Source organism: Bombyx mandarina, chromosome 01 (genome assembly GCF_030267445.1).
Source record: "Bombyx mandarina strain Sakado chromosome 01, ASM3026744v2".
Taxonomy (NCBI): Eukaryota; Metazoa; Arthropoda; class Insecta; order Lepidoptera; family Bombycidae; genus Bombyx; species Bombyx mandarina.
The window spans coordinates 5,751,064-5,777,975 of NC_143208.1; the positions used below are offsets into that span (position 1 = coordinate 5,751,064).

The 26,912-nt window shown below is 35.4% G+C and overlaps 2 protein-coding genes across 3 annotated transcripts in view; one reads left to right on the forward strand and one right to left on the reverse strand.

Annotated features, from left to right (window-relative positions):
• Window positions 1-427: 427 nt before the first annotated feature.
• Fkbp14 (peptidyl-prolyl cis-trans isomerase Fkb14) overlaps window positions 428-26,912 on the forward strand; it is a 36,019-nt gene continuing 9,534 nt past the window's right edge. The window contains exon 1 of one of the 2 annotated variants that reach the window (XM_089728091.1): window positions 428-701. In XM_089728091.1, the coding sequence (XP_089584217.1) occupies window positions 511-701 (191 nt within the window). In that variant the 5' untranslated portion in view covers window positions 428-510. The remainder of the gene's footprint in view (window positions 702-26,912) is intronic. The other variant, XM_028183776.2, reaches the window with a different exon arrangement.
• On the reverse strand, window positions 24,038-25,079 carry LOC149503472 (uncharacterized). The gene has a single exon (XM_089740183.1). It carries the CDS (start codon window positions 24,938-24,940, stop codon window positions 24,038-24,040), a length of 903 nt encoding a protein of 300 aa, XP_089596309.1. The 5' UTR covers window positions 24,941-25,079.

Sequence of the window (26,912 nt, forward strand, 5' to 3'; positions counted from 1 at the left end):
ACATGTTATTCTTCTTTTGATTCTGTACTCAATATTGTCGTTAATAATTGTGAGCTTATTGGCAATGAGTTTTTTCATTGAAAATAACAGTACATATACCTGTTAAATGCTGTATTTTTATTACGCTGCTTGTTTAAATAAAGAGTTCAAAGTTTTAGATAAATAATTTAGTATTGGTACGAAAATGACATGTTGGCAAGATTAGGGAAAAGTAGAACATCAACTGATGATAATCACGTCACTGCTCGCGTGGCAAGCGCGAACAGGCTCACATCATCCACACACTTCGGCCTTGGTTAACGAGATATTAGTATAGTTTTCTCATTCTATTGCCTTTCCTACGAGGCGTGTGAGCGAGACAGCGTAGCGAGCGTTCGCCACATCGAGAGAGCGGCAAACTTTATTCGAATTCCAAGTTGTCGGAACTCCGGAATCTGCTCAGTTGTAGTACAGGCGCAGCTGGTAACGCACGCTTCTCTTGTAAAAAAAAAACTTTTCGTAAGTTCAACAATGACGACGTTGCGCTGCGTGCTTATGCTGGTTGCCTTGGCCGGGGCCACGTTCGCGGGTCCTGAGGTCACTGAACTAAAGACAGAAGTAGTTAGCGTTCCAGAAGGATGCACCACGAAGTCCAAGCACGGCGATATGCTCACCATGCACTACACTGGCACGCTAGACGACGGACACAAGTTCGACTCGAGGTAAGTACATAATCCTAGTAGCGACCAAAATCTGTGATTGCGATTATTTATTTGTGCAACATCTTTTTTCATCACCGTTTATTTTGCGATTTCAAATTTTAAAGTAGGTGCATGAAAATAAGTTGATGGTAGATTTTGCCGATGCTGTGCAGAAGTTTACGGTAGTTTTATTTGTATTACGTTGCCTCACAGTAGGTACATAACCGTTTTATATGTCATTTTCTTATCACCATGCACTCTCACTTTCTTGACGTATTTTAATGTGTTCGAATACCTAAATTAAAATACCACAGATAATTTGAATGAACTCATCAATACAATTATTTTATGTTAGCAATTCAGTCAATGGCCACAAAATAGGTCACTATTTCCTTAATTAATCTGTTGATGTTTTCTGAACTTCTCCGATAAAATTTCTCTTAACGAAATTTGTTATTCATTGTACCTAACAACCATGAATAGTACCAACAGTGACAAGCTTAGACGTGAAGTTAATATCTACCTACATAATAAATAAGATTAGGGCATGTATCACAATAAATTTATGAAATAGGGATGCTAAATGAAGTCACGGCACATTAAGTTTTCGTTCTATTTTTCGCTTCTAGTTATACTATTATTTTGCAAAGCTTGGTGACAATAAAAACCCCACAATACCTATATTTATAGGTAAGTGTCAAATAGATTTAACTGATACTCTGAGTAGGAAGGCCCTCTGAGTGGGTAAATTGAGTAGGTGTAATGTTATCGTAATGTGAAATAACTGGGTGACATCCGTTCATTTTTAACTAAGCAAGCAACGCGGTTCATTTCGTGTTATTTTTGTAATAAAAAAAATACGAAATAAATGCCATTTAACAATAATTATTAAAATAAATAAATTATAGAATATAGGATAATGCAGAAAGAATAGAAGAAAAAAACAGCAAACATTCTGAAAGAAAGTGCGTGGCCTTAAGTCATAAAAAATAGGCAAGATGGCGTACCTATCCCACACGTAAGACGTTTGTGTTAAGCTATATTATGTTGTTACATTTTCATCAGTGTGATTTTCCGATATCAATTTATTTTGAAGTCAGAATGAAATCAATGAACCGGCAAGCAGGGGGAATATCGCCACGGAAAAGCGGCTCATTATAACATGGATTCAAAACAGGTCTCCAAAGTTACTTGTATTAAATGATAGAATGAAAATTCACTTGTAATTATTATAAATCTCACCTTCAGAGGCATATTTAGTTTAAAAAAACGATAACAGTTTTAAAAGACTTCTTAGTGATGATAAAACAATTAAACTTCCACTAATGTTTTACAAATATTAAATTCAAATCAAATTTTAAAAAGGAAATGCCAAGTTGTGTTAAAGTATTAAATTTAATATTCGTATAGATTATTGAGAAACCCTTTGATTAATTAATGGAATTCAATAATTACATGTTACGAACTTGTTCATCGACCTTCACGTAGATTATGTTACATTTTAATTGTGATTTTAGTACATCAGCATATTTGGCAAATCAAGGCTTCAAAGTAATAGGTTGGGGAAAAAGTCTTTTCGTATTATAGTATGTATGAGCTTGTAATAAAATCTCTTTGGCTATACTATTTGTATCTGGCTGGTTTTGGTATGATTAAAAGCTTAAATTTTAAAGAAGATAATTTCAAATTCAAATTAGGAAAATGTGTGATTTTCATTTATTTTTCATACTGTCAAGATGAGGGAATCTAATGAATAAATTCGATACATTTTAAAATTTTACTACAAAAAAGGTAAAAATGCAATTGGCAAATTATAGCAATGGGATCCCATTGCTATAGAAATGTCCCTACCTATAAGATGGCAAAAAGTTATCGACCAAAATGATACCTACATACTTTAGTTAAATGTAAATAAACTATATTAAAATATGTTGTGAATTTTCTTAAAAAATGCGAAGAAACTTTTAATATTAAAAATGAAATTTAACTTCATTTTAAAATTTTAAAACTGTAGTTTTTGTTCAAACGTGTGTTCAAACACTTAGCTAAAGATGCAGAACTATTTTAAGCGACCATTACATGGTCATACAAACCTACATAGTAAATGATTGACTATATTAATTGTATTTATAATTTGAAACATACGATTTTAAAAAGATATTAAAAAACAAGCCTTTTAATATAACCAGAAGACACAAATACTATATAAATAACACCTTTATAATCGAAAATATGAACTGATCTAAATTTAAGTTTATAAGAACTCATTAAATATTCATGTACAAAATAATGAAGATAAATTTTGTTTGCATTCAAACCGCTGACAAGTTCCTTTTCGAGTCTCTTTATTATTTTAACAGAAAATCGTATCTAATTTTTGTAATTAAGCATTAAAATTCACGTTCGAAGATAAAATAATGAGACGGCTGAATTATTGGTATATTTAGCGACAACGCGTGAATCGTAATGTCAATGTACGTGACAGGAGATAAAACAATTTGAGTTAATAACCATAATACCACGTACTTGTAATATTTAAACTTTTTTTTTTACCTATTCGAGTAACCTCCAGGGGTCATATACTAGATTCACAGAACTAGTTAAACCTAATGTGTGTAGTTTACAACTGAGATCTTTGGCCGTCGAATTTTATAATCAGTACAGGCTTCACATCTGTGAATCGAAATTCGTGAATCTACATTGATTTAGCATCAAACTTTTGTACTACGATAATATACAGATACGTACATATAATTGGGTAAATAATTGCTTTAATTGCACATGAAAATAACTGTGTAATTTGCTGTTATAAAGTTAAGTTGCTTTTAATATTTCAGAGAAAAAATGATAGATTTCAATGCGAAATTTAATTTTGGTATTTATTTATCAGAAACACTCCTCCTAAAAATATTACAGAGTTAGAGTGTTGGGATAATTCTCTTTTAATTCTAAGTAAAACGCGTGCAAGTACAATACTCAAAACAGCGTGTATAGCCGAAAACGTCACAAGTCTCAAAAACTACTCCATATAACAATATTACTTTCAATCAAACTTCGTTATTATTTTGTTAATATTCCAACGAATAATTGAATAGTTACAGGGGGCATATGTTTTTCAGTTTTAGGACGTTTATCATCAATTTAGATGAACTTACTGTTAGATGATGAGTCATGTGACTTAAATCATATGATAAATATTATGTATTCATGTTTAAGATTAGATATGGATGAATGTTAAATTAAACATACACCTAAAAAACCTAAATTGTACAATAATAAAAGGGTATTTTTTTTAAATTCGGATACAGAATCATATAAAAATAAAAGTCAATGACTACGAAAATTCTAAAAGAATTACTTTTAATTTTTAGTCAACCCGTATTAGAACGTAAACTGGTTAGTTTGTTTTAAAAAAAAAATGTTATAAAGCAAATGTTACACGTCGTTGCTTTACGAAAATCAAAATCTTGAGGAGGTAGACGTCTGCAAGGAAATAAGGCAGAATTACTAGCTACGACGACGACGACGTGTTCGGGAATTTTGCACGAAGACGACCCGTGATTAACTGACTGAACTTGCTTACTGTTTCGCACAGCGGGAGCCGAACTTTTGTTATTACCATTTATATGCGTGTGAGAGAAATTTACCGTTTAATTATACAAAGCCGTGCGCGGTTGTTTTCAAGATTTTACTTATTTTAATTATTGCCGGTGCTGTGCGGTGGCGGTTCGGTGGCTTTCCATCATCGACTTACAGTATAACAAAATAAAAGTTTTAAAAAGTTCCCATTGAGATTAATTTGTTGAAAATTGTTTCGGAAAGAGAAATTTTGTCAATTTTTAATTATTCGCTAGTCACGTGAGTGATGTATCCGCAAGCATGTATCCGAGCAATATTTTTCTTCTATCGAGTTACTACAGTACAACATTGAGGGGTGAAAATTTGTTTATTGAAAAAAAATTAAGCGACTTCCTGTTAGATGTAATTTCAAATTGAATATAAGCATCAAAAATTATGATTAAACTTACTGTCACTTTTTCAAAAATACCTATTGACACCTGCCAAGTTAAGTTCTAAGGTGAGTTACGGTACAAGCTTAGTATTACCAGTAGGTACACAAGTATGCATGTTGCGTGCCCGCCACGATGCCTTCAAACTACAGTCCGCGACCCAATAAATTCCACAGAATAAATAGAATGAATGTAGCCTAGAAATCACACGTAATAAATTTTCATATCAAATACTTTGAGCTTTGATAGTGTAATATAATAAAGAAATACTTGTAAGCAGCGAGCAATTTATAATATTTAGGTAGGGGTATTGTAGCAACAAAGTTGGTAAAAAGTTTATACTTTCTCTCAGATTATCATACAATATGGAGGAGAGTGGTATAACCGGCAGCGGCTCGGAAGGTCCGTTCTGGAACTTTTTTAATTGTCTCCACGGTGTACGCTGCCTCCGTTAACTAACGCTAATAGATGCTTTTAATTTTATAACAAAACAGTTGTTGTTTCAACTTTACACGGCACAAACGCATAGACGCTTCGAACTCCTTTTGTGTGATACTGTTTCCTCTACAAGCCGTCGGTGTAATGAAGTGAAATTACATGGGACGATTGTATTTCCAGTTGCTTCTTTTTTGTATTCTACATATAACATTTAATGCTTAGACAGGTGAACGAGCTCACGAACCATCCGGTGTTACGCTGTCATTGGAGCCCATAGACCTCACAACCTGAATGCGGCAACGCCTTTGAGATATGAATCAATCAACATGAATTGTGTTTCAATAATACAACGACTGCCTCAATCCTTGAAGAGTCTCACAGAAATAAATTCTGTATCGCGACAGAAACGAGCGGAATGATTATTGTATCTGCCCGTGTAGGCTCAATAGAGTCTGTATACAGTTTTGTCTACGGGCGAACTAACCCATAGATACAACCTATTGAGTTTCTTGCCGGATCTTCTCAGTGGTTTGCGATTCCGATTCGGTTGTAGCTGCCCTTGTTAGAGCCAGTGTTAGCGCATTCTTTCGGGTTAAGCCCCCTGAGCTCACCTACCAGTCACTGCAATAGCCCTTTAGGCTACAAGCAAATAGGAAAAACAGTTATAGTTTACCTACCTTATTTACAGAATCATTTTCCTAGTATCGTTTTCTTGAAGGCTGACGGTCTTGACTTTATCTCTCGGACCATATGAATTCATCAAGGACTATTCGTATTTTCAGACGTATCCGTGATATAGACAGAGAACTATCGATCGATACGTCTTTTAAATCTATACTAATATATAAATCTACAGTGGTTTTTACGGATGTTCCGTTATAACTACTGAACCATGCATCCGATTCACTTGAAACTTGGTATCCTTGTATAAAATACATGTACTTAATGGATAGGCTAATATTTATATGAGTGTTGGACTCCCTACACTAGTTGCAGGGGCGTTAATGAATCTTTGTGGGGGTGAGAAATAATAATGCTAATTTAAAATGCCCAGTGAAGCGGACGGGTACAGCTAGTAGATTATAAAAATATTATATTAAATACTCATGACAATAGTACGGTAATAGTTGGTCACTGCCGAATCTAAAAATAACATTGCTTAAATCCTCTTTTATTCATTTACCACAAATAACAAAAACACTTATAAACGGTAAGTGCACTTGCTTAATACCATGTGTTTCGTTCTCAGCGCTTGACATCGTTTCTGTGAAAGTGAACTCTACCTTATTTTCTAATACAATCTTCTGACACGACAGCTTAATTCATTAATTTAATATTCCTCTTGCGACTCGACTTCTGTACGCAATAAATAGATTTGTTCTGGACTTGAATTGTAATGGCAATAGTAACCGATAATGTGTCTACGTACTTCTTTGTGCACCCATATATAAAAAAGAAACACGATGCAAATGTAGCAATTAGAAAACGTTTGTAAACGATAACGTAGGTACCACTGGTTTGCTTGAAATTTCCGGGTGCGGTGTCCTAAATACATACAATATGTGAACAACTTAACCCACACTGTTACGTTACAATCTAATATTAGTACAAACACGTGTACAATTAGAAGTAATTTCTGATTGAAGTATCAGAAGTATACTAAGAAAAGTAAACAAGGTTTTATCATATTATTATTGTTATTACGATACAATCCAGAATTATTTTGAATATTAAGTCGTGCCAAGAATTCGAACTGTCTATTAATATACAATTTATTTATTTTTATTAATGAAACTTAACATTCCTTGTATGCATCAGTTAAATGTCGAAGTTCCCTTATAGCGCTTTGTCTCAGGTTCTGTATTGTGCATATAACGTACAAGCTAAAGTCAAATGACGCACAGAGGAAACAAAGCACGAAATACGATACAATTTCGATATTCCCCATTCACATTAATCCAGGAGCGTCCGTGCGTTCACTTGTGAAGGCTTGAATAGAATATGGCGTACCAACGTATAGCGATAAACCATATGATTTAGTTGAAATATTTCGTCTGCATTTACTCATTACCAGTCATAGCCAATTCATGATTTTATTGTGAATGCAGCTGCTTACCTCCAGATAAGTTTGATAACAAGCGTAAAAATCTCCCTACCAAAGAAGCGTGCATGAAGTCTTGCAACACGGTCTACCAATAATATCGAGTACTACCACCATACTACTGAGTCCATTCAGTAATAAACAACAAAGCTACATACCCATCCACTAAAAAAACACCCGGATGGAACGAAGTTCCTTTCGATTAATTAGTGAAGGAATTGTAATTTTTTTTTTAAGATATAATAATAAATTACGGCATTATGAAGAAGAAAAAGACAATACTATGAACTAAATTACTATTTTTGAAACGCTATCTCGAGAAACTGTACTCATTACGCGGACCAATCGGATACGAGCAATGTCACGCGATAAGCGTCTACACGGTGATTGGTCAGAATGACGGATCTAAAAAGTGTCGTGATAACTTTTCGTAAGATTTTTTTCCGTCTAGCCCCCTTTCACAACGCGCGATAAGGAACTTCGTTCCAAAAAACATCCAAGTCTGTCTCGGTTTTTTTCAACAGTTATGCTATTACAATAACTGATTCGGTTCTGCTAAATGCTAACGCTATTCGTTTTTTATAATTAAAAATCACTGATAGTAAGCTTATTTAATAAATGAACTCGAAAAAAGAAAAACAGTTAAACCGGTGCAATAAAGTGAAACATAGACAGTTTTTTTTTCTTAAGCGTTCTACGAGTATAGCATTGTAAATGTGTCTTCCTTGCATTTCATAAATGTCAGTTTCAATTGCATCAAAACTTTACCTCTTCGGTTCTAGACGGCAAAATATAACAATAGCTAACTAAACACTCAATGTTAAACTAAATTCCATAGCTATTTAAGTTTCGCCATGTTTAATAATCTAGCCAAATTCAAGAAGCTAACTGAGCTAAGAGCTAGTTTAACTACATACCCCCGCCTTGTTTACCAACCTTCAAGGGAATTTGTTGGAAGCCGTCGATCGACTTAATGACATGTCATTTAAAGTTTTGATAACGCATTTGCATGAATAGGCCGCTTATTTTAATAAGACTTGTTTAATTCAGTGTTCAACTTCAGTGTGGTGAGCTTTGATGTGCTGGTATATATTATTATATTAGTGAAGATTTTTTCGTAGCAATTAAAGAAACGAATCTACAAAATAAATTCCTTTATTGCACGTGGTACCAGTTTTAATTTTTTTTTTTTTTATTGCTTAGATGGTTGGACGAGCTCGCAGCCCACCTGGTGTTAAGTGGTTACTGGAGCCCATAGACATCTACAATGTAAATGCGTCACCCACCTTGAGATATAAGTTCTAAGGTCTCAGTATAGTTACAACGGCTGCCCCACCCTTCAAACTGAAACGCATTACTGCTTCACGGCAGAAATAGGCGGGGTGGTGGTACCTACCCGCGCTGACTCACAAGAGGTCCTACCACCAGTGATAAATTAATAATTTAACAGTACAAAGCTTATAGAACTTGAATCAACAAATAAATCTCCAGACACCGTGTCGAATCGATTCAATTCACACTTTTAATCGCTTTCTATTTGTGTTGTCTATAGCCACTGTCGATGGAAAATTAATAAGATACGATCGCAAGAAAATTAGTTTTAGAAATATATATATAATAATAACACCGAAAACGTTCTGTTAAATTAATAAAGCAAACACGTGACATCCAATTGAAAGCTCCATCCTCCCTCGCGAGTAAAACGAAATTCACCTCCCACCAAATTTAATTTAATTTTAAATATCAGACATAAAATGAGACGCTCTTAAACTGGACAAACTATCGAATATTTTTAAAAGTATAAGTTTCATTATTTATAAACAAGAGTTTTTTTTACAGGCTTTTTTTTTACAATAAAATCATTTTTTCTTACACTATTTTAAAATTCAAATTTATTTTCTGTTTTTTAGTTGTATTTTCTATAAAAGCGTATTTTGTTGGTTTTTTTAAACTATTATTTTTTTTTTTGTTGAATTTAATTTTTTTTTTAAATATTGAATTGTCATCGTTCCTTAATAATTATACTAAATTTCGAGTTAATCCGACGTTTTGGAGGGGATCAAAATCATGTTCAAAGATTCCGATACAAACATACATACGTCTGAAGCTAATAAAAGCGTATTAAAAATATGCATGTGTACATATTTAAGAGGAATACTTTTAAACATTTTGTTTTCTAAGAAATTCATAAGCAATGTAGGAAGGCGGTACTCGGATGCAATTAATGCTACACTATCGCGGGCTGTAACGTTCATTATATTCACGTGTGAATCACATTTCGGCCTTTATAATAAAACGCACGACTGCATTGTACACGTCGCTCCTTCCATTGTTGCCAGAAACAAAAGGCTACGTTCTCCCAAGGTTTTTGATAAATGCAATAATGATTCTGCAAATCACGTTAATCTGATGTAAAATATAATTTACTCTTGTCCCCATTTTTTAGCTCGAATCTGAATGTGCCTTAACAGACGGGATTTCGACAGAATGACCTCACCTAATGCTCGTCTAACAAATGAGGACACTGTCTGATGTGTCCGGTTTGCGTGTATCTGCGATATTCATTATAATTTAAATATAATATTATTTTTAGATGCAAAATATAATATGTTTTGCCAATACTAACTTAAACTTTTTATCAAAAAATCGTTTGAAGTCGTCGTGGCCCAAAGGATAAGACGTCCGGTGCATTCGTATGTAGCGATGCACCGGTGTTCGAATCCCGCAGGCGGGTACCAATTTTTCTAATAAAATACGTACACAACAAATGTTCACGATTGACTTCCACGGTGAAGGAATAACATCGTGTAAGCCGTTGCAACTATACCTACTTGAGACCTTAGAACTTATATCTCAAGGTGGGTGGCGCATTTACGTTGTGGATGTCTATGGGCTCCAGTAACCACTTAATACTAGGTGGGCTGTGAACTCGTCCCCCATCTAAGAAATAAACAAAATAAAAAAAATCGCTTACTGTTTATTAACAATAAAATTTAATAAATTGGTAAACGGAGTTGAGCTTGGCATTAATTCGACACAGTAGTATAACGCGCTAGCCGTTAGTCGCCAACCGTGTCGAGCTGATTAGCGCTGGGGTATGAATTTGACGTGGCCTATTTTACACCCGCTTAAAAAAAAAAAATATCGTGTACCTACTTGATATATCCATCGACTTCAAGTGAAAGTTAAATACTGTAAAATCTTATATTAGGTTCGTCACGTAGGAATGCCTTCAAATTTTCAATCGTGATTTCTGCCGTTTACAATACTACTGATCTTCCATAGCAAATCTATTATTATTCTGGTACCTCAAGTTTATTTTTGTACTATACTAATAGGCAGGGCGTGTTGTAGGTAATCCCGAATAGGTACGCACCGATATCATGCCTATTCTGTTCATTCCTAGTTTGAAATGTAATACTGCCGTTCTTTACTGAAACTGAACTAAGTCTTGTACCGTATTTATCCAGATAGATGTCTACGATAAATTTGTATTGTACATAGGACGGAGTTCAGAACGAATCAGTCAATTCTACAGGAACTCGGCATCAAGCAGCGACTATCCTCCATCGTTCAGGGGCGCATTCTCACTTTCTTCGGGCATGTGTCGCGGCGGGGTAAAGACTCAGTTGAGCGCCTTGTGGTGCAGGGCATGATAGAGGGTACAAGACCGCGCGGCAGATCACCGTTACGATGAACCGACCAAATAAAGGCAGCTCTAAACGGTCCCGTTAACGAGTGCACAAGAAAGGCCGCGGTACGCGAGGAATGGCGACGTCTGGTGAAGCGCACCACCACCCGAAGTGATGACCACGGCCTCTCTGCCAAGAGTGCATGCGACTGAGAAGAAGAATATAGGTACAGCAAAACACTCGCCAACGTGACACTTGTGTCGTGTGAGCTTACAGATCTACTGAAATTACATAACAAATATTGCGATTTAACGACACAGACAGAACTTTTTTATGTAGTACTATGTGTGAAGTTGAAGAGTTTTTACCTATGAATGTGCTAATCCCAAGAACCACGAAAATGTTTTCAAAATATATTTTTGCATTAGATAAACCGTTTTAAATTTTTTTATTATTATTATAATTATGGCCTAATTAAAGGTCATGGATAGAAATTTAATATAGACGAAGCCGCATGCCCTATATCTAGTTTTTTGATATGACAGTTTCAACATTGAACTGCTTTAAAGTAAACTGTAAAGGTTGAGAGCGTTAAAACTGAAAAACCAGAAAATTGAAAGAAAACACTTTAATATTTACAAAAGTAAACCAACAATTTCCTCGTCTCGGCGAAATTTAAAACGACCTTTCCATTCTGAAATAAGCATTTTGTACTTGAGTTAATCACACGGACCGCAAGCTAGAAGTCTCAATTGAAAACGAATATGAACCGTCGCGTCGCTCAACACGTTTCGACGTTATGGAATATTTATTCTCAAGTCTCATTTCCTAATTCGTTAGACCACAGTAACTGTATTTCCGATCGCAGTCTTCATTTCCTTTGCATGACTTGAGCTGAGATCAATATTTTATTATTGTGAATTCGAAAGTAAATCTTTCGAGCACCTACTTCTCTTAGTAATCTTACTTTTAACTTTATGCTTATAAAATTTCATTAAATTCCTTCTCTAATTACAATTGTTTGAACTATTTTTCTTCAATACGATTTCAGTGTATGTAATCTTCATACTTCTCTATAGCTCATGTATTTTTTGTTTCACATTTATGTTTCTAGAGTCACCGTCCGAATATTCCAACAAAATCAATTAAAAATTTAGATATTAGAAATAATACATAATTTCAAATCAACGATTAACGATAAAGAATAAATACCCTTTTGTAACTAAACTTAATTTCAAATATATTGTCAACCTCGATGATACATATAATAACGTTAAACGTATCTTAATTTCGTTGAAAATTAACAACATTGGATAACCATAGTGTTCATAATAACGTATTGTTACGATGCCGATAATGCATCGTTATCGGGAGCCCATTCGTCGCGGGTATGGTACCTAACGCATACGTGGTGCTTGTGTATTGCCTGCTCGGAAAGCCCAGTTTAAATTTTATTCGCTTGAATAAAAAATATATGAGAAGCAAAATATTTTTCCACTTGAGTAATTTAATTAAATATAAAATGTTTACTTGGAAACAATTTTAGGTATTTACAAATTAATGATATTTCCGTTACATTTGCTACACTTTAACTATTTTAATTGAGTGATTTCCGTATTCTTCCCAAATATTCTAATCGGTTTTTTTTTCGTCGTCTATTCTTATTTTGATTTGAGCAATCCAAGGACGTCATTGCCGATATCACGATAATATGTACACCGATAACAGCATATTTTGTTAACTGACGGGTCACAACTGATAAACTTGGCATTCAGATTTAATGTAACATCAAAGTAAAAAAATAACATAAACCGACTTATATTGCCACAGCAAAAATACAATAATGTCAGTTTTTAAATTATTATTGCACACTTACTTGAAACGCTAATTAAGTTTTTTTGTTTTTATTTATTCAATTTAATTATTGTTTGCCCAGTGGTAAAATTCGACATTAATAATTAATACCTCAAGGTTTAAATCTATTTCATGTACTACATTTTCATATTTTTTCGTCTAAATATTGGAAAAAAAGAATTATTTCCATTTTCTTATTACTCGAAATGCGTCAATGCGTACTAAGTAATAAAGAAAATGCTTTTAATTAATTACTAATTAAATAATTAATTAATTCTTAATTAAAAGCGTTTTCTTTATTGTATAATTAATTATGTAATTAATTAAGAGTGGTGAAATAGATACTAAACTGTTTTATTTTTCCTTATTTATTTATATAGATCATAATAAAGGACTGCAAATATAACATATTTTCATAGTTTATGATGCCTCTACCAAAAAGCATACTGGGTCGCGTTGCGAACGCTGCTGCTGCGAATTCAATGGCTTTGCTTTTAAACAAAAATGCTTCTATACATTTACAAAACTCAAATGTATGCTTTTTGCTAGATGCCGTCCGACTGGCGAATAGCACCGAGAACCCGTTTCCCGGAACTTTTACAGGTGGGTGTGCAGTGAAAATCGTTAGAACTATTTAATACTCTTGTTGAAACAGTTCGCCATGAGTTTTAAGCCAAAAAAAAAACAACTTACAGATTTGTTTGTATTATTATTATTATTTTTCCTACCTATGCTGATAGCCTAGAGAGGCTATTTCAGCTTCACCCTAAAGTTTGTAGGTGAGCTCACGGGGCTCAAACTGTAGAGTTGCTAACACTGACCATAGCAAGAGCAGTGCTTCGCAGAATCTACCACCGAATCGGAAACGCGACCCACTGAGAAGATCCGGCGAGAAACTCAGTGGGCTGTGTCTATGGGTTAATTCGCTCGTCGAGCCCTTCGTCGCAAGCGACGGGTTCGACGAGGACGGTGACCGGCTTTGTATTATGATAATGACAATTTGCCTTTTGCTCTAGTTGAAAATTTTAATGAAATAATGGAAAACTGCTACAAAGTTTTGGGTTTCGAATTCGCTCCGCGCGTGTTATCTGTGCAATATAGATGATATCCAGGACCAAATGTCGTAGTGTAAGTTTAATGAAGTCTTACAAAACACGTTTTACGTCACGGCACGAGAGCAAGCCATAAATGCAATTTAAGAGGCACGTGGACAGGGGATGCGTCGTATTGTATTCGAGGGTTATCCGCGTAGTTTCGCTCTTGGGATCTGTACAGGCTCAAGTGATACAGATTGGGTCCGATTTATGCGTTTTCGCGTCATTACTGGGTCTTTCTGGATGGATCCAGTATAATTACGTATGATTTCACGCACACGTTAAGTTCTGAAATATACGTTAATAAAAAATTTTTTGTAGGTTAATTACTAGATAAAATTAGCCCGAACATCGTGCAATCAACGGTAAAAGAGTCTTATCACTCTTTGATTACTCGATCAGATCTGTCTGACTTTAAAATAGTGTGAGTGCTTATTTAGAATCAGCGTTTAACCATTAATCCAGTTTTCACGTTCGACTTGAAATTCAATGATCAGTATTTCGTTAATCGATTCATTTGTGGTCTTCTCAAACTCACGAATAGAATTTATCTAAAATATGCCTAATCATTAATGAGGTCAAAAGTAAAATGATCGGTTGGATTTTCAATTTTATTATTGTATGACTTTGTTGCGACCCAATTTGGATATCTACGTGTTTAATTGCTAAATTTTAATTGGTCGGTTATCTTCATCGCTACAGAGTGTTACTTTCTTAATTAAGGCCAACAGTGCCGTTGCACGTATCGATAACTTATTGACATCGGTTGCTCAACTCTAGCCAATAAAATAAGATTGTCGGTTGCGGGTAGAAGCGAAGGCCCAGGTGATACATTGAGGCTAAAGTTTATAGCTTGGGCGAGGTTTCCCGCCCTTTAATATTTAATATTGAAAAAAATATACAGGCTATCCATCGCGATCTCGAATCGGAACTTGTTTATTGAAGTCGGTAGCGGTGGTGCTATATTATAGAGTCTCGTAGAATCGATGCAAACGGGCATGTGAGATCCGATCAATATTTGGCTTCACTCTTGAGTTTTAATGTTATAAAATAATATGTTTGATTCAAAGACATTTTATCAATTTAGTGATTACTTGTTACTTACATTTTTTTTATTGCTTAGATGAGTGGACGAGCTCACAGCCCACCAGGTTTTAAGTGGTTACTGGAGCCCATAGACATCTACAACGTAAATGCGCCACCCATCTAGAGATATAAGTTCTAAGGTCTCAGTATAGTTACAACGGTTGCCCCGCCCTTCAAACCGAAACACATTATTGCTTCACGGCAGAACAAGACATAGTGGTGGTACCTACCCACGTAATAAATATGTGTTCGTTAATATTTTTTTATAATAAATTGATAGGGTCACGAAACATCACGGTTCGTTTTTAAGACTCGAAAACGTAACAAACTATTTATTATACAGAAAGTTTCTTACATAGTATTACAAAACCATGTTCGAGTTTAGAATTACCAATAGGAAACCCGAAAATATGCTACAATTATTTTGCTAACCTCCGGTGATATGTGTGACTGTGAGTGATGCCAGTCGTTTGTTTTTATTCGGTTTAGAAAAAACAAACAGAAGAATCATAAATTGTACATGAAAGCGTCGGGTAATAGTTGTGCGTTCACTTCACTTGCCACAAAACTACCCTCGCATCAGTCATAAAGTGCCTTGAAAACGTCCTGCTAGGAGGAGAAACTACACAAAACAACCAAACCAGACAAACTAGGAACATGATTTAAAAAAAAAAACGATTTAATAGTGACAGAGAACAGAGTTTTTAAATTAAGAGTAAAATTAATTAATTTTCATATATTCAGTTAACTAGATGATGACCGATTCTTTTTTGATAACGCCATCTTGTTGTGTCTTTAAAGCGGTTAGTTGCCCTCAATTAAGAAAAATAGTATTATTATTCGCCAATAGATGTCGGGAAGAGTTGATTATTGAAAACACGAATAAAACAACATTTTCTGAAAATAAATCGTAGCTAGATCGATTTATCGCCCCCGAAATCCCCTGTATACTAAATTTTATGAAAATCGTTGAAGCCGTTTCCGAGATTCAGATTATATATATACCTATACATATTAATATACAAGAATTGCTCGTTTAAAGGTATAAGATACTGTGATGTAATAAACAAAACAGTTTAGAGAATCAGAAAGCTTGGTCGTCGAGTGTTTTTGTTTGACAAGACGATCGGTTCCCCCGGGCCCCGTATTCGAAGTCGACGGGCGATTCCCTAAACACAGGCCACGTACTCCTTCTATTTCTTTTACATCTCTGAGAGTATAGTAACCTCACACCGGTAACTGTGCGGTCTTCGCCGCCCTCCCTGAATTATTAACATGTGCCATCGTAGAAGTTGAATCAACAAAATTAAAACTTAGCAACCTCTTTCATATTTCGCCTACTAACCTTGCCTTGAAAACGACTTGAGAGGCTTTCTCGGAAGTCATTTCAACAAAAGACATCTATAAACACGCTTTTCCATTGGGAAAAGAAACATTCTCATTATCAAGTTTTATTTTATTCTACTGAAGAAGATATCTGAATATTCAACATCTGCTCTTGTTTAAGAAACTGTCTTTCATTTAGTATTTCTTGACGCTTTATAGTTTTCTTGAGCTATCTTGTTGGAGCTATGAAGTTTATTATGATCTATACTTTTGTGTTTCGTTTTCAATTTAATAGTTTAATCAAAACTGCGTTCTATCTATTGGTATCGACCGAATATAACAGCAAAAAGCTGTTTTCATTGATTGCCAGGTCATCTGTGTTGTGGCCGACTGTGAATCGTTCGTGGACACATGTGGCCATATCCGACCGCTTTGAATAAAACACGAAAGGAGCTGCCGGCGCCGATCTTTGCTTGTTTTATTACGGACGATTGGCTCCGAAATCCTGGCGGCTTTTCGACGTAAATCTTGGGTTTGAAAAATTTAAAAATGGCACGCCGAGGGCGTCTCCAGCCACGTGCCGGCTCGACGTTTGCGTTTATTCCGTACCTTATACGCCGTTTACGGTGTACCCTGACAGCGTTAATAATTAAGAGCACTTTTCCTCGGTGCCAAGTGGATGAGAGCAGTCGCGCTGCGAAATATACGCGGTACGTCATTCCAAAACATATTATGCGACTTATTGATAATAATAATAATTGCAAACTAGTACAAGATTATTAATCAATTGATTTCGTTTGGACGTTATATTTTAGAATTATAATTTGCGTAATTACTGGTGGTAGGACCTCTTGTGAGTCCGCGCGGGTGGGTACCACCGCCCTGCCTATTTCTGCCGTGAAACAGTAATGTGTTTCGCTTTGAAGGGTGGAGCAGCCGTTGTAACTATACTGAGACTTTAGAACTTATATCTGAAGGTGGGTGGCGCATTTACGTTGTGGATGTCTATGGGCTCCAGTAACCACTTAACACCAGGTGGGCTGTGAGCTCGTCGACCCAACTAAGCAATAAAAAAAAATAAAAAGAAAGAATGACCACAATATCAATAGCAGCAAATTTAGAACCACGCAACGATATAGATTAAAAGGATTACGGACCTAGATAGACCCTTTCAAAAATCTCTTTATCGCTTGAACAAATACAAACAATCAATACTGCTACTGAAACATTAATTATTATGAAGTTCAAGTAAGTCTCTCAAAATATTAATGTCGTAAATCCTGAGCGTAGCCTAGATGTTTTTAAAAAGGTAAATATGTCAACATGAAGGGAACGTGAGAACCGACATTTTTTTCAAACCACACAACTCCCTACCAAGGTATCGTAAGCCTCTCTTGACAAATGCCTAAGATGAACGGTTATCTTACATACAGTTTACGTCTTGTATATTTATGCAAAAAAAATTCCAGCTCATAATAATGTCGGGCTTCAGCAGACAAGATATATGGACACAAAGTAAGGGACTTGTTACTTGGATTTACATCAGGAACGTCTTGTGAGAGAATACAATTTCCTCAACAAATTTATTTTGTTTTGTCATTATTCTAAAACGCAGTAGCATTCTTTGTTATCAGCTTTGTTTATTACTAAAATATTAATCAAAAAAGTTTTTGTCTAATTTTTATTTCTATCTATTTTTCAACAATCGTAAAAAATAGTACCTATGGCCGAAAGAACCAATATGACAAAGAAAACACGAATTCAATCGTGAACTTTATATGTAGACTTTCTTTATAAATTTAGAAATAAACTTTAATATTTTTTTGCTGCTTTAAACTTTAAACTTTAATTATTAAAATAAAGTTTTAAGGGAAATTTGTCTTGGTTGAAGCTATTTAAAAATTAAGATTATGAAATGGTGTTTAGATCTCTATACCATCGTTATTTATATAATATTTTTTTCTGTTCGTAGACGTTGGGTAATTCTCAAATGAACAATTAACTCTAGTTACTAAAAACTACTGAGCTTATCTCGATTATCCTCTCTTTATTTAGAAGTTTACGTTATTAGTTTTAAAGATACAAAAATAGTTTCCGTGATCATCGACATAAAAGCTGAAATATAAATTATTATTACTTTACTAATATTATAAAGAGGAAAGATTTGTTTGTTTGTTTGTTTCGAATAGGCTCCGAAACTACTGGACCGATTTGAAAAATTCTTTTTCCATTAGAAGCCGACATTATCCCTGATGAACATAGGCTACTTTTTTTTATTTTATTTTTTATTTATTTTTGTTTCATGTGTGTTTTAATGTTTCCGAAGCGAAGCGAGGGCGGGTCGCTAGTAAATTATAAAATCAAAACGCTTTTTCGCCCGTTTTTTTTTTAAGTTTTCATTTGACGTATATTATTAAAATATCTACTTTATTGCACTAAGATTTTACTACACATTTAATGCACATGGACATACAGGGCGCGCAAGCATAGACCTAAAACTTTGTAACCGACATGGAGATCGCTTAAGACAAAATGTATTGACGGGAAAGGCAAACTCAATTCCCCCCTGGAATCGCTTACGATGGCTCATAATTTAATCATATAATTCACAATTTAAACATTAACTCCACCTCAGCTGCCTCGAAAATAATCCAAGACAAAAGACATTCATTCAATTCTATATATATATACATATATATATATATATTTTTATTGCTTAGATGGGTGGACGAGCTCACAGCCCACCTGATATTAAGTGGTTACTGGAGCCCATAGACATCTACAACGTAAATGCGCCACCCACCTTGAGATATAAGTTCTAAGGTCTCAGTATAGTTACAACGGCTGCCCCACCCTTCAAATCGAAACGCATTACTGCTTCACGGCGATGGCGGGGCGGTGGTACCTACCCGTGCGGACTCGCAAGAGGTCCTACCACCAGTAATTACGCAAATTATAATTTTGCGGGTTTGATTTTTATTACACGATGTTATTCCTTCACCGTGGAAGTCAATCGTGAACAATCGTTAAGTACGTATTTCATTAGAAAAATTGGTACCCGCCTGCGGGATTCGAACATCGGTGCATCGCTAGATCCGAATGCACCGGACGTCTTATCCTTTAGACCACGACGACTTCAAAATATATAATAGATATATGCGGAAGAAACAATTTTATTTAAAAATGGAGTATCTGAGATCTCTGAGCATAGCAAGTCTTCTGGGTTGATTGATCGGGGTACCCTTCCATTAAATATTAAATAAAGTGAGCAATTTGTCTGTATCGCTTACTGATGATGAATTGATAATATTGAAAGTTGCACGGGGCTCGAAGTTTATTATCACTGACTACGTGACACTCCAAACATGCAGAGACACTCGATTGAATGCTACAATCTCAAATAAGTACAATATTTTTAAAACTTATTTACTAATGTAATTGAAGGCTCACAGTGTAATATGCACGAATATATTTTTGTATATTGCACAAGAAAATGAATAAAATAAATTTAATAACTTTTCCATCATAATATGTGACAAAATTTGTTACTGATACCGGCAACTCTATGAATACACCCATACCATAGGCATTCTTATAATACTATTAATAAATACGGAAATTTGCCCCATGCATCAGACCGCTCCCATGCATCAGCCCGCTGAGTTTCTCGCCGGATCTTCTCAGCGGGTCGAGATTCCGATCCGGTAGTAGGTTCATTCGCGAAGCAGCTACTCTTGAGCTGTTAGGTCTCCCTCGGAGGCACTCGGGCAGCTGTTAGCAAATCCCACCCCTCCTGGCTGAGCCTCTGCTCGCTCACATGTCCTGGTGAAACTGGAAAAGTCTCCGGGCCACCAGAAATCCTTAAATCACAAAAAAAAACGGAAATTTGTAAGTACGTGGTGAATACATACGAAAGAATATATATCGAAATTTGATTCTGTGTTCTTTAACTCACTGACCATACCAATCGCTTGCGCACTATTTTTTATATGAATAGAAAAAAAACATAGAGGTAACCAATTAATCCAAAACCCACATGTCAAATAGATTTCTCTAAAACAGTATTATCGTTATTGTTTGTTGAACATAAATTTCAGCTACGTTACGGTACAGTACGGTAGCTTTATCTGATTTTATAGGTTATTGAAAGAGTTTCGAAGACAAAGTTTTGTTTCTGCCATGTAATACTGTTAGTGACTTTTCGGACAAAGACAATGAAATACCGTACAAAGAGGCATGCTGCGCCCGCTTCAAAGCGACATTATACACTGCTCCAAGAGATCGGCTGCTGCAAACTTTAGCGACGACGATGTGGTGCAGCGTCGCTACATATTCAACTGCACATCTCTTTACCCTGCAAATTGATTTTCGTAAACTGTCCGTTCGATGTTGGGAACTTCGTTACATGCTGCATAGGAAATTAGATAACCTAACAGCGATTGGGTCTCTGTCAATCCTATTTAAAATAATTTTTTGTTTTATTATTGAGAGAGAGGGAGAAGGAGAGAGAGAGTATTGTTTATTGTACACCAAAAAACAAATCAACAGTACGATACATTAAATACAAAAAAGTACAGTTTGTGTTCTTATCGCTAAGAGCGATCTCTTCTAGACAACCATCAGGTGGACAAGAATCATTTGGAAACGAACTGCGCGCGGTGTACCAATCCAGTGAAATATATATACACATACATACATACATATATCCGTAAATATACATACAATTAATACACAATGTAATATAATAATTATTATAAAAAATTTGACTTTGTTGATAGAGGAAGATAGGGTCTTTTTCATTGTGAGTGATCACTAACACCAATGGACATCACCTATCCCAGGGCTACAGTCAAGAATCTACATAGCATATTTCAAATGTCATGTGGTGTTCCATAAACTCACCCCAAGGTCAAACGTTGATTTTTTTTAAACTCTAGAATTGACGGTATTTCAGTTTTCAAAGACGTCCAGTTTTATTTTGTTTATGTATAAACTCGTTAATCAATTCACCACCCGTATGATGTTAAAGAGTCACAGTTGCCCGTACACATCGCAATGGGGCATTGAACTTGAAACATGTAAAATATAGTACATATAAAAGCTGTTTCAAGTTTCAACCCTTGAAATTCTTCGCGGCAAAATAAGCAGGACAGTGGAACCAACCCGAACTCACAATACGCTCTATCATCACTTACATAGAAGATAATTTTTGAGCTAGAGACTGCGGTCTTGCTTTGACACCATTGTCATAATGTTACAAAAACAAGACATGTATTCCGACTATAAATATTAAATTTTCCGTATTCTGCAAGCTCGTCTGCCGGCCTCAGCTGGCTCCTACACTAACCGCGACGTTAAAAATTCAGTATTACGTTATCGTCTAGCGCCTTTGTCCTGAAATTCGATCACATCTTCTCTTTAAAAACTTATACATTACAGCGATCGTGTCCGAATACTTAATCGACATATTTTATTTGGGTTCATTAATATTTCAAATGACGTTGCTAAGGCCTTGGCTTTGGTGCTGAGTGTATTATTATACATTGGGAAAACAACTCCTTCATTCAAATGCAGCACGAAGAAACTTGGTGAAATCAATCGACTAAGTTACCCCCGCCCGTATATTTAGGTAATTATTGTATTTACAATTATCTTTAGTTAATTCAATGAACGAAAAACGTATTCTAGAATCTTTATTGAGATTTCAGATTTTGGCCATTGGTATATACAATTTTACTTTATTTAATTTATTACTGTGTTTTAAGCCCGTCATAATTCAAACTGAGCAAATGATTAGGTATTTGTTTCATTCTCAAAAAAGTACTTGTCAATTTTTTATTTATTACTGAACAAAAAACGAATGTGTTGTGAAAGTCAGAATGACATAGCTATTTTTTTCGTGTCATATCGGTGCCGCCTACACGGATGCAGGTAACGGCAGTTGTTGAATATCATCATCACGATATTTGGCCAGCAGACCATATTTGATTAAGCAGGCCAGAAGCCACAATACTTATTCACATACACTTTCTACACAACCTATTTTCTCTTAAACAATTACGTGTATAATATTATTCTAGTTTCTAGAAATTTATTAGGTCAAGCTTCTAATAAGTTAACCTCTGTTTTCATTATTGGATGATTTTCTATTTGCTTTCCATCTGTTGCAAAAAAAAAGAACGTATGGAGCTAAAACACCGACAGAGGTTTCTTTTAATAAATTTAATAAAATTTAATATTTTACCAATATATTATTTTAAACTAACATCATAAAGTCGCATAAACTATTTAAAACTCAAAAATCTAGCGAATTGGATATTATTATTGCAATGATACTATGTTTTGATTATAGTAATTATTAAAATACTAAGGCAGTAACGGGATGGTGGCCCAGATTAGGTCGTAGAGGTGCCGGAAGATCTATAGCACGGTGGACCGATATATATTCAGACGGCGTGGCGGAGGTGGATAAGAATGACAGGAGATCAAACATTATGACATGAAAAAGGGGAGACCTATGCCCAGCAGTGGATATCGAAGTACTAAAGAGAAATAAAAAAATAAATACCTTTTACTAAACGTTTGTCGTTTCAAATCGAAGCCAATTTAAGATTTAATGCGTTTTAAAGTAATCTTACATTTGCGAAGATGTGACGAAGTCTTCTCTGTTATATTTTATTAAATTCGGGGTAGCGTACGGGGGTGGCAGGGGCGTGAAAAATTCAGCGCCCGCGCCCGACCGCACTTCGGTTAGTCTAGTGTGTAGGATGTGGTATATGTTCGTTTTATATGTATTTTTATGATTCGAGCTTCAAAATTCAGCTTTACTTGACATCACATTGGTCTAGGAATCAAACATTAAAAAAATATTACATATCCTTCTTCAAACGAGGCTTGTGGAGTACTTAACGGTAGGCAGCGGCTTGACTCTGCCTCTGGCATTGCTCATGTCCATGGGCGACGGTAACCACTAACCATCAGGTGGGCCGTAAGCTCATCTGCCTACAAGGGCATTAAAAAAATAATTACTTATACATCTATTGTATTAATGACAATTGATTTACCATGACTACCATTATATTTACTTCATTTATTTACTATTATATTACACAAACAAAAAAAAAATTGTGTAAATACGTGCTTTTTAAACATATCAAAAACTTTCTTGGACACTTAATAGTGGAATACATAATTATTTCCAGGAACTCAAGTTTAACATTAAAACTTTCATAAGGATAAAGGATTGTAAGTTTGAAACTTCGTAAATACGTATTTACAACTTTCTGTCTGCACGAGACAGAATTCTAGTATTCATTAATACACTGTCGATGCGAGCGATTAAATTAAGATAATTAAATCCAAGCAGAATATATCCGAATAAGAATTTAAGTAATATCTTATATATAATACATAGATCAACAAAAACGATTAGAGAATAACATTTTGAACCTTTCACGTCGACAGAGATAAGCAATACACAAAAAAGTACATAGTAAACGTAATTGCCAAGCCGGTTTGTCTGGTCCCGTGACTTTCACCGCATTAGTAACACGGAAACATACGAATCCTTCGGCAGTTATACAAGCAACATCTCTTATAGAATCAAGAATTACTTTTGGCAGTTACGAAACATATTGCAAACACATAATTATTGTTATGTATGAATTATTATAATGCAAGTTAAAGTTAACAAGAGTGTATAATACTCGGCAAACTTCTTGAGCATTAGTTGACGTAGTGGGGGTAAGTTCGCGCATCGTACAATTACGTACAAAAATGTTATTAAGTTATTAAAAACAACATAATATGTATTTATTTATGGAATTTCTTTTTCTTGTAACCATTTCTTCATATAGACTTTTTTGGCATTGGCAGTTGGGGCGGGGTCAGACTGTTTATTGTGATATGACGCATTGTCGACTACTACAACGGAATTGGGTGGCAGATTTGGTAGCAATTGACAACGCAGCCATTTTTCGTAGTTCAAATAGTTCATGTTATCGTGGTAGTCACCAGATTTTGTGCCAGCTTTAAACAAAAGAAGGGCATTGGGAACAAATCCATCTTCGGAGCCAGCATGCACTATTACTACACGCTGTCCTTTCGAAATTGGTTTTTTTAAACCCCCAGTTGATCCATCTGACCACGACATACCACTTGCATGTGATGAGTCGACATAGGACTCATCGGTGTACACTATCGGTCTTCCTTCTTGCCTATATTTAATTATTTTTTGGAGATATTCGATCCTTAGTAGTCGAATATTACTTTTTTCAATTAATAGCTTCCGATTATTTTCTGTTCTTTTCCATCTGAAGCCTAGCTCTTTCATAATTCGTCGTAAACTTCGTTCCGAGCCATTAAAATTTATATCTTCTTTCAATTTTTTACGAAGTCTTTCGACGGTAGGAAGTTCGCTGTTTGTTATGTGATAATTATGAATACATCTTTTTATTGCAGATTGGTCGAAACTATCAATTCCGGTAACTTTCTTCTTCCCTGATCTTTTTTTACCTGGAGTACGAAACACGGCGAGCAAGTTAGAGCCCTTCGCTTCATTAATAATACGCCTAACAGTACTGACTGATGTTTTTGTTGCCTCTGAAGTCTCTTTTACCGTTTCCATATCATTATTTCCCTGCTTTTTAAGAAAGCAATATACGTCGTACACCGTTTTTCTAGCTTGTCTTTTTAATACTACACCAGTTTGACGTGGCATAGTATATTTTTTATAAAAAATCAAGAAACACTCAACAAATAGCAATAACAACAAAATCAACAAACAATAATAATTATAACAAATAACTTCAACGATTAATATTAATAGACTTTTCACTGTACGCAAGCGTACTTTTGGGAGCAAGCGGAACGAAGGCGTGGTGCGGGACGCAAGGTTCGACTGATCTACCAGATTCTACCAATAACGCGCTCGATACGATTTCCCCTGCCGTCGCGCCTCACCCTCACCACCAAAGTGATCTAAAATTCGGTTCTGCGCAGTCAAGGTCATTTGCTCACGAAGTTTGCCGGTTACTATACACGCAAACAGGTTTGTGATCTACAGAGGTGACTCAGAACTCATTAAAACGCATTTCCAGTAGATCAAATCCAAATCTTCGCATTACACCCATCACAATATTTACGCCGATACCGTTCCAAAACAAGATAGCCAAAAAACATTACTGAAACTTTCAAAAAGAGTAAGAAGTCAAAAACCCAATATCTTAGAAGTACTTTTCGGTTCGCATTCGTGTTTGCCTCGTTGGAGGAACAGAAAGAACGCAGAATTATTATTTTCACTTCAGTTGATCTTCGACGAAAACTTTCACGACCGCTTTCACGATGTCCTGCAGACATTTGTACTGTTCAAGTTTCTAGACATTGTACTCAGTTAAATTAATATGCAAAGCATTAGAGAATTGTTTTAAACACGGTAAAATGGTTACTGCTAATCATAAATTAAAAGAAACAATTTGATGAGGTAGGTAGATTTTGTTGAAAGTTTTGAATGATGATTTACCTCCCTGCCTATTTCTGCCGTGAAGCAGTAATGCGTTTCGGTTTGAAGAGTGGGGCAGCCGATGTAACTATACTTGAGACCTTAGAACTTATATCTCAAGGTGGGTGGCGCATTTACGTTGTAGATGTCTATGGGCTACAGTAACCACTTAACACAAGGTGGGCTGTGAGCTCGTCCAGCCATCTAAGCAATAAATAAAAAAAGGATGAATAGCTTAAATTTTATCGCGAACTAATAATTCCGGAATGCACTGAATGTGAGCAGCGCTGGACCGATCTTTGTTGCGAGGCTTGGGGGAGGTCTATGTTCAGCAGTGACGTCTGTGGGCTGATAAAAAACAATTCTACTAATAAATTGATACTTTTAGTTTTTATTTTTTATTTGCCAACAAGTGGAACTACGCTCAAGTAGCTTCTTAACTGTAATATTTAATCTAAATAATCTTTAATATTAAATGAAAGTTTTAGCTATAACTAAGATTCGTTTTATTTGGAAGATAACTCAACCAATGATGTTAGAGAATTGATTTGATTAGAGAATAACAAAAAAAACACCTTTTGAAATCTGATTTATGTAAGTTACCTCCATAATAATGAACCTGAAATATTGTATCGTTACCTAAGATGGCATACGAGCTTCACGGACAACCTGCCTTTAAGTGGTTACTACAGCCTATAGATATAAATACCGCCAACATGGATGTCGCCATCCACTTGACAAACGTCGCCAACGCGACTTTAGGTCAAAGTATCAATATAAATGCACAAAGTCGACGTGGCCTAAAAGCATAAGACGAGGCTGGTCCCGTGGATTCGTACCTAGCGACGCGACTATGCTGTTGTTGGAATCCCGCAGACGTGTACCAATTTGTAATACTAATAAATGAAATACGTACATGACATTTATACACGAATAAGTTCCACGGTGAAGGAATGACATCGTGTATTTAAAATCAAACCCACCCTATAATTATAGTCTGCTTAATTACTGATGGTTGAGCATCTTATGTAACCGCACTTATAGATACAACCACCCCGGCTAGTTTATTCCCTAAATTTTTTCCCCTACTTATTCTCTGGTAGCTTAAGAGCCAGATACGCCCAGACGGGTAGGTAAGCTCACCGGCTCAACCTGAGAGCATTTGCTAATACCAGCCCTAGCAAAAGCAGTG